The sequence below is a fragment of the Ctenopharyngodon idella genome, chromosome 8, assembly GCF_019924925.1.
Source record: "Ctenopharyngodon idella isolate HZGC_01 chromosome 8, HZGC01, whole genome shotgun sequence".
NCBI classification, from domain to species: Eukaryota; Metazoa; Chordata; class Actinopteri; order Cypriniformes; family Xenocyprididae; genus Ctenopharyngodon; species Ctenopharyngodon idella.
The window spans coordinates 26,446,455-26,459,849 of record NC_067227.1 but is presented as its reverse complement, the minus strand read 5'-3'; the positions used below and the strand labels follow the sequence as shown (position 1 = coordinate 26,459,849).

The 13,395-nt window shown below is 37.4% G+C and overlaps 1 protein-coding gene across 9 annotated transcripts in view; it reads left to right on the top strand.

Annotated features, from left to right (window-relative positions):
• LOC127517709 (voltage-dependent R-type calcium channel subunit alpha-1E) overlaps positions 1 to 13,395 on the top strand; it is a 146,758-nt gene that overhangs the window by 51,859 nt on the left and 81,504 nt on the right. For 8 of the 9 annotated variants that reach the window (XM_051903737.1, XM_051903735.1, XM_051903736.1 and 5 more), the window contains exon 3: positions 6,278 to 6,544. In XM_051903737.1, coding sequence (XP_051759697.1) covers positions 6,278 to 6,544 — 267 coding nt within the window. Of the gene's footprint in view, positions 1 to 5,677; positions 6,051 to 6,277; positions 6,545 to 13,395 lie in introns of those variants that run through there. The other variant, XM_051903740.1, reaches the window with a different exon arrangement.

Genomic DNA, 13,395 nt, shown 5'->3' with positions numbered 1-13,395 from the left:
ACAGCGTGTCTCTTGAGTGTGACAGTGGAACGTACGTATAAGATCCCAGCTGTGAAAGGTGTCTTTTTGTTAAGCGAACCTTGTGCTGCCAACAACCGGAGAAACAAATTAGAAATTCAACGGTGTACAGTCACCATGGAGACCACTATTAGGATGACAAGGACACTACATTATGTGGGAGCGGAGATGTCTTGCAGGTTCATGCCTCTTGATTAGCTTTTAATTAGTTGGGAGTAAAATACAAAACTTAAACAGAGAGGTCAGGGTCCGCTAATTTACCTTAGATTGAGGTACGACTAGAACTGTCAAATTAATTGTGTTTTCTGTGATCAAACACAGACCTGCTAGACAGAAGTAGGAGGGAGGGAGAGAGAATGACAAACACAGAGAGACAATTACCAGTCTAGACATTACGTATTTTAAATGATTTCTTTTTTTATCAAGTATATAGCGACAATAAAATGTATTGGCTTACGATATACAGTAGGAATCAGCTGTTTTTGTTGTATCACCCTGTTGCATTTGTCTTTGAAAAATAGCAACAAACAGGCAGCAATTTTTTTTTTTTTTGCATATCTGACTCAAATCTGTTTAGTTGTTTATAATGTCTGAAGCTGTGTCTGAACTCATTTTCTCCACATATAAGGCTTCACTGTGTAGTAAAGACTGAATGAGTAAACAAGTGCATTTTCAAACAGCATATGCATGAAAATATCCTCTCAGGCCCCTCATGAGTTCAACATCACAGTGTTATGCCACGATAAACACAACGAAAGGCAAAATTCCAATTTTCTGCGCTTTCCTCTCAATTGTTGTTGAAGAAAGTCCCTTGGCATCACTGAAGCTTAGGTCAATTCTACTGCAAATGATGTATAGCGGATGTTGAGTATGCTACCTGAACAAATGCATCCGATTTCATCATTTGCAGTATATGTACATACACTCACTGGCCACTTTATTGGGTACACCTGTTCAACTGCTCGTTAACACAAATACTAATCAGCCAATCACATGGCAGCATGTTACAAGGCAAATGACAACACAATACTGTTGCAACACAATGTGTATTTTTCGGCTGTTTTTACTTGCAGCCTTCAACCTTTGCTCAAACAAAGCTGTTGTATGTCCTCCATTGTTGTTTACTGTCACTTTCTTCTTTATGGGAGAATGATGTCAATCACTTCTTTCTGGCATACACCACACCTATCAAGTAAGGGTACTGTTGGCGGTGGAAACGCAAGCCGGATCAGGGTTTGCCGTCCTGAATCGTACTGTATTGTACTGAAATGAACCATACTGCTCGGTGGAAACGAGCCATAAGTGACTGAACATGGCATGGTTGTGGGTGCAGACGGGCTGGTCTGAGTATTTGAGAAACTGCTGAGCTACTATGATTTTCACGCACAACCATAAGGTTTACAGAAAATGATCCGAAAAAGAGAAAATATCCAGTCAGCGGCAGTTCTGTGGGCGAAAATGCTTTGTTGATGCCAGAGGTCAGAGGAGAATGGTTTAAGCTGAAAGAAAAGGCAACAGTAACTCAAAGAACCACTTGTTACAACCGAGGTCTGCAGAAGACCATCTCTGAATGCACAACACATCGAATATTGAAGCAGATGGGCTACAGCAGCAGAAGACCACAACGGCTGCCACTCCTGTCAGCTAAGAATAGGAAACTGAGGTTACAATTTGCCGGCTCACTAAAATTGAACAATAGAAGATTGAAGGCGGGATGAGTCCCAATTTCTGCTGTGACATTGAAATGGTAGGGTCAGAATTTGCCGTAAACAACATGAAAGCATGGATCCATCCTGCTTTGTATTAACTGTTCAGGCTGCTGCTGGTGGTGTAATGGTATGGGGATATTTTCTTGGCACACTTTGGTCCCCTATAGTACCAATTGAGCATAATTTAAACACCACATCCTACCTGAGTATTATTGCTGACCATGTCCATCCCTTTATGACCACAGTGTACACATCTTCTAATGGCTGATGGATAACTCTCCATGTCACAAAGCTCAAATCATCTCAAACTAGTTTCTTGAACATGACAATGAGTTCACTATACTCAAATGGCCTCCAGTCACCAGATTTATATCCAATAGAGCAAAAAATCTACTGCAACAGAGTGATGCTATCATGTCAATATGGATCAAAATCTCTGAGGAATGTTTCCAGCACGTTTTTGAATAGTTGAAGGACTAAAATGACTAAAGCTGATATAAAAATAAATTAAAGTTAGCCTTTATAGAAATATATAAAAACAAAAATTATAAAACTTAAACTATTATGAAAATTAAAATATATAAATAAAAGCTAATTGAAAATATAAAAACTATAATAGTACACAAATAATACTAAAATAACATGGTAACACTCTACAATAAGGTTCATTAATTAACATTAGTTAACTACATTAGTGATCATGAACTGCACTTCTACAGCATTTATTAATCTTTGTTAATGTTAATTTCAACATTTACTAATACATTATTAAAATCTTGTTAACATTAGTTAATGCTCTGTGAACTAACTGTATGAATGAACAACTGTATTTTCATTAACTAACGTTAACAAAGATGTGTAAATACAGTAACAAATGTATTGCTCATGGTTAGTTCATGTTAGTTAATACATTAGCTAATGTTTAAGTAATGAACCTTATTGTAAAGTGTTACCAATAACACTTATTGGGTACAGTGTGAACAAAACCTACACGACTCTGTTCCAAAACCTATTGATCTACCTCGCTGCTTACTTCCTACATAGGCAGCGACTTTCTTGATTTCAGTAGAGGACGACATTAGCATGTTGCTAACCTAATGGCGTGATTCTCTAACAAGCATGAAAAACAGAATACATAGACATTTTTTTGAATAATATTAATTGATTTTAGTAAATTAAAGTCCCCCTGTACTGAAAATCAAGCTTTTAATGTTGTTTATATGTCTATGTGGTGTTTTTAATATGCTTTAAGACAAACCATGTGCAAATTCATAAATCAACACCATTACTGAGTATTTTCTCTTTAAAACTGCAGTGAACCAAAGACAGTCTGAAAAACGCCATTTGAAATCATTGGTGTTTCTGACGTCACAGACTACCTTGTAACCAATCACGTCAACGTGTGATCATCAACGAGTGGATCTCTGAACTGGTCTGAGTGAGTGGTGGCGGGGCTAATTTGCATATTCATAGATCCACATATAATAAATGAAGCAAGGGTGTAGAGTTACGTTCAAGCTATTTTAAGGCATGAAGAATTTTTTTTTCAAGGAAAAAATGTTTAAATATGCAATTTGGGTGATCAAAGATGAGTTTTAAGGGATAAATTGACTACAGAGGGACTTTTAAATAAAATATTACATTTGCCATCTTTCACTGAGCTCTGTGCAATGCGTTCCGGAATTGCACTCTCTGTGAATGGCACTTTTGATGCTGCCTTGTAATTTGGACAAAATTGGGTATCTAATTAAGTAGCCTACCTTTTGGAAAAGCCTTTGCTTTGGGAACGCAGCTATGGTGACAATGACTAGGTTTTGGAACAAAGCAACAGTTCCTCTGTCAGCACAGTCAGGCCGACTGCTGCTCTGGCCACTCCCATGCTTTCCATTAGGCTTATTCAACAGATTGTTATGAAAACGTGTTGACATGATGAATGCGTATCCTACAGTACTTCCTCCCTGCTTCTTTCATTCTACTATTGTCTTTCTCTCTCTCTCTCTGACACACTTTCTCTCATTCTGTTACCTTGCACACACACATACACTCTTTTTTCCATCACCACCATGGAGCACAACTGTACTTTCACATTCTGTGAGTAATTGGCCATAGAGGATGGACGCTGACAGCTCGAGTGTTTGAGTGTTTCTTTGTGTGTGTGTGTGTGTGTGTGTGTGTGTGTTTGCTCTGTCTTATTTATAGTAGACCTCCATATAGGGCACCTGCTTAAGTTTACTGCTTCACCTACTCATCTCAGCTGGGATATATACACTACCCAAATGTGTCTATAATTGGGGCAAAATTCACAGTGTTCCACGCAGACACACCCTGGAGGCTATTAAAGATCATCAAAGTCATCAAATAGGAAGTCATCAACTGTTTTTTACATTTTTTTCCACCTCTGCTCATCATCTGTGATTCCTAAATCATTAGTTTCTATTCACTTTTGAGAGGAAGAGAGAGGAGAAATGTCTATTTTCATTCATCTTTCTTGTGCTGTGCGATAATAACCTCAATCTGGAATGATCTACTGGGTCATTGGTCTATTGCAATTTCCATCATCATTTTTATTAGCCGCATCCATTTCCACCCCTTCTGTGTGAGATCTCTCATTTTGCAGTTGACTATTATTAGCAGGTCCTTTCTGGCCCTTAAACTGTTCTGCTCATTAATTTTAAGCAGATTAAGTGACATCACGAAATGCCTTACTTTCTCGCCTCACATTTGTTGGGTGTAGTTATTCACTTTCAAATTAGATTATTATTTGGTTTCTTCAATTCTCTGGACATTTTTTTTTTTTTTTTTGTCATAGAGGTGCTGTATTTTTTTTAATTAAAAATTATTTATTCACTTAAAAAAATGGACAAATTGAGAAAGGATGTGGTAATATATGCACTTGTTATTGCTGTTTTTAATCGCCCCTTCAAAGAATGCAAAATTCAGTTTTCTATGTAACACAGCATTATTTAAGCGGTATCTAAGCGTGTCATATAAATTTGTTTTTAAAATAATGCTGATGTTCCATGTTTAAAGAGAGTACAAGGTTTAGTTCAGGATTCTGAAAAGTCAAATGCACCCTGCATTACACCTGCAGAAATATCTCTGAACTCTGACAGTGTTGTTCCACTGATCATGTCTTGTTTCTTTGTGACAATTTGTGTCGTTACTAGGCCAACAAGTACTATCTCGCGCACAGGCCTGTCAGTAGATCTTGCAAACGCGCCGGAAGAGCGAGTTTAAACACCAATTATCTCTGAGCTCAAAGTCAACTGAACAAGCTGCTCCAAGAATAGAGATGCTTACACTTGGCACGGTGTCTGTTGTGAGTGAAAAGAATGTTACAGTGCTCGTAATTGATAATCCTCAAACATTCTGGAATTGTTCTGTATGTTTTCTTTATTTGAAATGTATATAAACTCCACACTTTCTCCTTGAGGGAGAGTTTGATAATAAAAGGGCTTAGTGACGTCAGTGTGAAAGGAACGTGTTTCAGAGACAGAAAGACTTTTTTTATTTTTTTATTTATTTATTTATTATTATTATTTTTTTTGCAATAACGTGAACCGAAGAATAGCCTATATTTAGAAAGTAAAAAATGTCATTTGGATTTCAATCTAACTTGTGTACTTTCTGAGAAGGAACTAGGCTACATGAAAGAAAGTGCTCACGATAAGGCTGAGAGGCTAAGATGTGAACGGTTAAAACTTTTGATGACTGTGTGTAGCCTATGCGTAAAATGAGGTAAAATATTTTTCCCTGTTTTTAATCGCTCTTTGATTTAAACGGACAAAACTTACATTAATATTGACGGTATCGTATAACCTAGTATTTGAAGAAAAAACATAAAGTAACCTATTCTGAGTATATTTGCATGTCTATAGAGGTTGTCTCGCTTACAGTTAAATTTATGCTCTGAGTAGCGGTTGGAGAGCCAGCACGCGCTCAGACACATTCGCGCTGTTGTGAGGGGTGGCCAAGCGCGCGTGCCAACCTTCAACAAACCTCATCCGCGCCTCACCGCACACACAGTGAAGATGGAGCTTGTTGAACACTGTCGTTGACGCGTTGAAATATTAAAAAAAGATCCAAAAAAACATTTACATTAAGTAAGTGAGATGGAAGAGTGACGGAGGCTGGCAAAACAGACCTGGAGACATTCAAAAACGATGGCTTTTTAGTTTTACCATGGTGTACTAAACATGGGTGCTGATTTCTACGGTTCCTCAGAAAAGAGTTTGTTCTCCTCCTGTTAAAAAGAACATCTTCATGGGATGTACGACTGGATATTCGGATTATAAACGGTTTTATTCCCCATTTTACTTTCAGGTAATGATACTTTTGGTGTTTTGGCGTGTGTAGGGATGTCTGTTGGAGTAAGCTACGTGTTGCGCGTGCTTGGAGGATGCAACGGTCGTTTTTTAACTCGTCGTTTGTCATAACAGGGAAACTCTTTCATTTTGGATGATTATTTGCAGTTCACCATGTGGAGGTAAATCGCACTTTTGCACCTGTTTTCAGAGGGGCTAAGATTTCTCTGTTTTTGCTCCACACAGAATGGCTCGCTTCGGAGACGATGTTCCCGGTCTGCTGGGAGCCGGGGATGGGGGTTCGGAGCGCAGTCGGAACCGGGATGCTCCCGCGGTATCCACAGGTGGAGTTTCACCAGCCTTCAAACAAACCAAAGCGCAGCGAGCCCGAACTATGGCCCTGTACAACCCCATCCCAGTTCGACAGAACTGCTTCACCGTCAACAGATCGCTTTTTATCTTTGGAGAGGACAACGTCGTTAGGAAGTATGCTAAGAAGATCATAGAATGGCCATATCCTTTTGTCTAAACGGTAAAACACGCCCTGCCCCCTAAAACACCAACTCGGTGTTGACAGCTCATGCAAATGTGTTGTCAACACGTTTTACAAAAGCACATGCAACTCCTGTGTTTATTTATGCTGATCTGAAACTCAAAATTAATCAAGCTTTTATAGCTTAAATATGCTACAGTCCCCTCAAAATCTCTCCCTTAATTTGAGTTTATTCTTATTGTTTATTTATTTTTTACATATTGTTTCTGTAAACTTTGTTACAGGGTATTACGACTTCAAGCCTCACAAAAATATCAAAATTAGCCTACTATTAATTCAGAAATTTCTAACATTATTATCTTATGACAGGTGTATTCAAGTCTTTTGTGAATGTGAATTATTTATGCAGTGAATTTATTAAAATGCCACAGACATATAAGTTAATCAAAAATACATTCAGTTCATGCAATTCATGAATACAGTTGGATGTTTTTGTGGGGCTTAAAGTAAAAATATGGTGTAACTGTCTGAAGATTGTATAAAGAAAATAAAAACCAGAAATTAAGCAATTTTTGTTGTTTTAAAATATTAACAATTCAAAGTTTTGTTCAGTCATTAAAATTGTTTTGCACACTCCCGTGCATTCAAGGTTTTTACTTGATGGTTACACCACTAGACTTACTTTTTTGAATTATTAAATTGAAAATTTTGTAGATAATTACAAAAATGTTTTTCAACACAACATTTGCATCTCTAAGATATTTTTATGTTTTAAATACGATTTTTGTTTCTAGATTTTTTTTTTTAATAATCTGACCCACTAACAGTCATTTGCATCAAGATGGCCTTGTAATGACACAAAGTGAAAATTGATGTATTCTGTTTCATAATACACTTCCTGATATTTTACACTACGTAATTCCTTGAACTGACTTGCTTTCAGGACCATGGACAGGGCAGTCAGAAATATATCAGGAGCAAGGCTTTATAACTCAGGGTTAAAAATGGTGAGAGTTAAAAAGATGTTGATTAAGGGTTAAGTATAGTGTGAAAGGACATGTGAAAGTAGCATATGTGTTTTAGCATTTCAAATTACAATCTGTGAGTAAGTGTTTGATGATGAGGATTATGTTTTGTTGTGAGCTCTCTGTGTAATTAATGCTCTGTCAAGCTGGTTCCTGATGATGAAGAAACATAAACAATTGTTGATGAGTTTGTCAGGAGAGGGAGGAGAGGTAAACCCAGCAACTACATAATCCCCACAGGAGGTTTTTGGACGCATGTCATTGATTACAGACTTCAAAGTGCCATGGTGTGATTAAAAAAAGCCTTCTCTATGATGCAAATTAGATGAGTCAGTGACAGGACATGATAAGGCTGTCGACCATAGTTGTCACAGGTGTGCACTACTGGAACAATTGTAAGGTTTTCATTTGCCCTTTTTTAATGTCACAGCAGACATGACTGTGTGTCTTAGCATTTACTTAAATTAGGCAGAGCTCAGTGACTAACTGTAAAAAATCTGTAAAAGCATTGCTGTAATCCAGTTATCACAGAGTTTGCTGGTTTAAAGCATTACAGTGTTTAAGCTTTAAAGTCATTTTAGGAGAAAGTAAGAGTGTCGTTTGAAAGCCATTGCCAGGTGGAGCACAGTATATATATATATATATATATATATATATATATATATATATATATATATCTTTTATATATATGGATGATTTCAAAACACTGCTTCATGAAGCTTTGAAGCTTTACGAATCTTTTGTTTCGAATCAGTGGTTTGGAGCATGTATCAAACTGCCAAAGTCACGTGAACCATTGAAATTTCAAAACACCTTTGACGTAATGAAATCTCGTTTACTGAAATCACATGACTTTCACGCTCCGAACCACTGATTCGAAACAAAAGATACATAAAGCTTCAAAGCTTCATGAAGCAGTGTTTTGAAATTGTCCATCACTAGATATTGCTGAATAAAGTCTTTATTTTGTTTTTTTGGCGCACAAAAAGTATTCTCGTCACTTCATAATATTAAGGTTGAACTACTGTAGTCACATGAACTGTTTTAAATGTTTTTAGTACCTTTCTGGGTGCTTGAAAGTGTAAATTAACTTTCTTTAAAAAAGAAAAAATCAAAAATATCTTAATTTGTGTTCCGAAGATGAACATAGGTCTTACGGGTGTGGAACGAGATGAGAGTAATTAATGACAGAATTTTTATTTTTGGGTGAACTAACCCTTTAAACACTACAACAACTAGCTTACTATTAATAAGCAGTAAATTTAGAGTTTATTGAGGCAAAAGTCGTAGTTAATAGTCAGTATGTGTTCCCCATACCAAAGTGTTACCATAATAAAATAAGATTAATTCTACATAGAAATCCATGTGTCATCACATACTTAAATATGTGAAATACAGGGGTAATTCACTGCTGCCAATACTGGTTTTTAATAAATCTTGGTTGTCTATGCAGTAGAAACAATTTTTTTAATTGCATTTAAAACCGAAAAAGGGCTGTGGCATTCCCTTTTCCAAAAAACTTTAACACCCACAATGCACTTTTGATATGGCACCACCTGTATGTCGACCCGATTGTCTGTGGGCAGAAAGTGCGGACAAAAATGCAGACGCTTTGCCTGTAGTTTTAACAAGAGCTCTGGAGCTGTCAAAGCTCCACCTGATGATGCAAAATAACATGTTTTGATCATTTGGCGAATTTTTGCTTACAAATATACAGGGAAATCTGGATGCTGACATTGTAACAATACAAAGCTGGTTGATAATTGCTGAACTTAACAAGTTTGATTGTTTATGCTTTAAAACATATTTCAGCGACATTTGATGTTACATTTGAAATCAGTTAAGCAGCTATTTGCTCAGACGTCTAAAAACAAATGTCTAAAAGCGAAATGAGTATGCAAGCTATAAAGAGAAACTTCTCGCACTATGCAGGCGAGGATTGTAAAGTGTGAACCAAACTGAGCCTTACACAGAGGTGTCACTTCCAGAGAAGAGAGGCTTTCGATAATGTGATTCCCTGCTCTTGGTTGACTCAAATTCTTTACTTGGGTTGAATGCCATTCCCGTTGTTTTGAATGCCATGAAGCAGAGATGAAATTAGAGCGGGTGCTTGCTGTAATCATGTGACAAAAGGTTTGGTTGTTGCCTTTGTAAGACAGTAACATGCTTAATGTTACAAGCGGTTCAGCAGCCTAATGATGAAAGAAGGAGAGCGATTGAGGGCAGTGATATCATGGAAATGTGCTTGTCTACGTTGATTGATATGCCTTTGTGTGTTCCTGCTTTCATTTGCAACAGCGTGACTCAGTATGTGTGTGTGCCTGCATGTTAAATTCAATTATAGCATCTATCTGGTCACGGCTCTCTTGTGTATCTAATGGCCCACTTGCGACATAATGCAAGTGTCAGTGTCTGTGATCACTTTAGGCAGATTTTAAGCATATGGTCTCACATCTCTCACTCTTAAGCTGAGAGCTTCGGGGAGCTGAAGAGATGGAGGCCCTGCTAATGGTGCTGTAATGACTTGGCATTGCCCCAAAATAAATGCAACTAGAGTCTGTTCCTTAGAGAAAGGAGAAAACTACATCCCTGTGAGAGTGATACTCAAGAGTATTACAAGGAAAGATCTAAAGTGTAATAAAATGTATGTCGTAGACTCATTATGGATCCGATTTGGTGTCATTATTAGCCAATGGTAAAGAGTTTCATGACTTTAGAGTTGTTCACACCCACTTGAGGAATTGATTGTAGGAGCTCTGTTCCAAAACCTAGCAAGCTGCCTACGGAGGGAACATTTTAAGGCATCATAAGCGTGTTACTGAAAGACTGTTCTAAAAGGTAGGCGTCTTAATTATGCAGCCTCCTAAGATACCTCATTTTGACCAAGGTTTTTAAGGTTACCGTCTGTTTTATCCCTCACATAGAAGGCAATCCCAGAATGGATTGTGAGAGAATATCTCCAAGATTCCAAGGTGACATAAATATAAATAGTAAATTATAAATAAATTTGTTTATGCAGAATGCTGAAAAGCTTAAAGTATTTCAGTATTGAAAAGTATTATTTTACCCAATATTTTTATTGAATTCTATCTCTTATTAGAGTATTGCACTATTAGCTTAGCAACATTATCAAAATTAATTCTGAGTTATTTTACTTGTGTGTGTCTGTGTGCTTTTGCTTATTAAGGCATCTTTACACAGAAAAGGCGGCACAGAAACCAACTCTGAAGCGGCATAAAATCACAAAAATTTGCATTTACACAGACTGTTTAATGCTTCTCTGAAGCGGCATAAATGCTTTGAACAACTATTTTAAAACTACAGTTTTACCAAAATGAATTTAAAAATAATTAAATAATAAACAATGAAATAAATCTCGAAATAAAAACATACGAAATTTTAAATTAATTTCCTCTGCGTGCTATAGCTATCTCACGCTTTGATGTTTGTCATAATTATGTGGTACTGATAGTTATTTTCTATTTCTTAATAAAAATGGTTAGAGTTGGAACAAATGCTACAAAGAAATTATTCATTATTACAGCGGGTAGATCACCACAGGATTAAAAGAGGTCGAACATTTTTATTTTTTTTTTTCCCAAAGAGCCAGAACAACAAATGATGCTAGCGTTTGCGTGTGTCAGGCAGGACAGCAGATGTCACCAGACCGTCGTGTGTGGGTGAAATATCGTCCTCAAGGAGATGATTTTTGGAATATAATATAACAATGGACAATCACAGTGACGCCGATTGTGATCTGGGAGAAATGTAGCAGCGCGTTGATCTGACAGTCTCTTCATAGGAAGATTACAAACGGCGAAAGCCAATTAATGACACACGGCGATTCTCTGCTGTTATTTTGGTGGTTTGCTTCACGATGTGTGTACAGGACTCTTTTACTTCACTGCCCCTTGTTGTTAGACATTTTTTTTTATTTGCCCTATATGTTTTGTCTCCTGCTTCTTGAATCTTGCGCCGCCTGAGCTGACTGGAATGCTTTTGGTTGTCATGACAATGACATAGTTTAGGGCGGCTATATTTCGCGTTCATTTACACTGAACCAGAACAGTATCAGAGTCGCCTTTGATACTAGGGGCTAAGGTGGGTCAGACCCGGCGTATTTTAGGTCTGCTTTTATGCGGCATTGCGTCTTTACACTGAATTCTGAGCAGACACAGACCCGCTTTAGAGCAGCCTTAAATCGGCTGTGTAAAGATGCCTTTAGACACTGTTAAGGTGATGATACACGCGGCAACTTTTTGAGCAATGTTTCTGGGCAATGTTGCCGTCAACAGGCAACCTAGTGAGACACAGGGCAACTAATTATGGCAACAGACAGTTGGCAGCAACGAATCTGAGAGGAGCAAATCTATTGCCAACCCAATAAATACTTTATTATTAAACACTTGTTAGGCACTTTATTTCAACTTTTCAAATATTTTCTTCATTTTGATTAAATATATGTGCCTTTCCAATCTGATTTGTGATGGGAAAAGCGAGTTTGGCAAAAGGTGGATTCGAACCCGGGTTGATCGCATCAAAAGCTACTTTCACATACCATACGCCCTACGCCACTGTAGACGTTGAACAGAATGCGTCTTTTTAGTATTTAACTGAAAACATTGGATGGCTAAATTACAGCCTATGTACATTAAATTGGACACCTGTTGGTATTTTAAGCATTAAATGAGGTAAATCCCTGTTTCAATCCCTGGTTGACACATGACAACTTACCAGCATACAAATATATAAGTTCATGCTCCTTTTCTTCGCTCCCCTGCCGCTGAGAGGCCACCATCTTGTTTGAATTTTTTCTGAAATCTCCATTCTGATTGGTGGATCTCAAAAAATTGCCCACGATCAATCTGAAGTATCCAGATAGAAATTTGCTCATTCTCAATGGGAAAGTGCCCAAGCAGCATTGCTCAAAAAGTTGCCCCTTGTATCATCACCTTTAGATTAGGAACATGCTATTGCCAAACTCTTTTGAAATCAATTGCAAGTCTAGTGTCTGTCTTAGGGGCCATTCACACAGAATGCATTTTCCATTGCACTTTTCCATTGTTTTTCTATGTAAACACATGCTAGACTGATGTGTTTGACTGTTGTGCTCGCGGCTCGCATCTTTTGCAGCGTCTCGCACATGACACGGCATTCTAAAAATGCAGTGCTAAAGTTAAAAAAAAAAAGAAGAAACTTTTAAACAAAAATTATGTCTCTAGACCTTGAGAACCCCCCCCCCCCCCCCCCCCATTCCACTGACATGCGTCTCACTTTTTTTAACAGCAAAAGAACAAAAGAACATTTATGTATGAACCGGCCCTAAGAGCATTATTTGTGTGGCATGCAGAGAAGCTGGGTATGTACGTGACATCACCGTTGACCGTTATGACTGCAGTTACGCAGTCATACACAACAAAACACATCCAAAACGCGAAAGAGCTCTGCGATTGACTGTACAAATAGCTTTGACACAAAATCTGAGGTAAATTTTTACAGACTGCCAAAAGCTACAGAAAAAAAAAGCAAATGGATTGCTGCAATTCACAGAAACAGCTGGACTCCAGGCAGAGAAACATGGATTTGCAGTTATCATTTTGTGTCGAAACGATGGATTTTGGGGTCAAATCATACCCTATATATTGTATTGTTATATATTGTTTTCAAATCATCAATTAAATATTTACCATGTTATATTCTGCATAATTGGGTGTTTTTAAATCAACACTGACAAAAACTATACAAGTTTTAGGGCTGGATGATATGACGATATATATAACATTGATATAAGTGATCACTCGGATTTAGACCTACCTTTATTGAAGTTATATAAAGCGTAAAGCGTT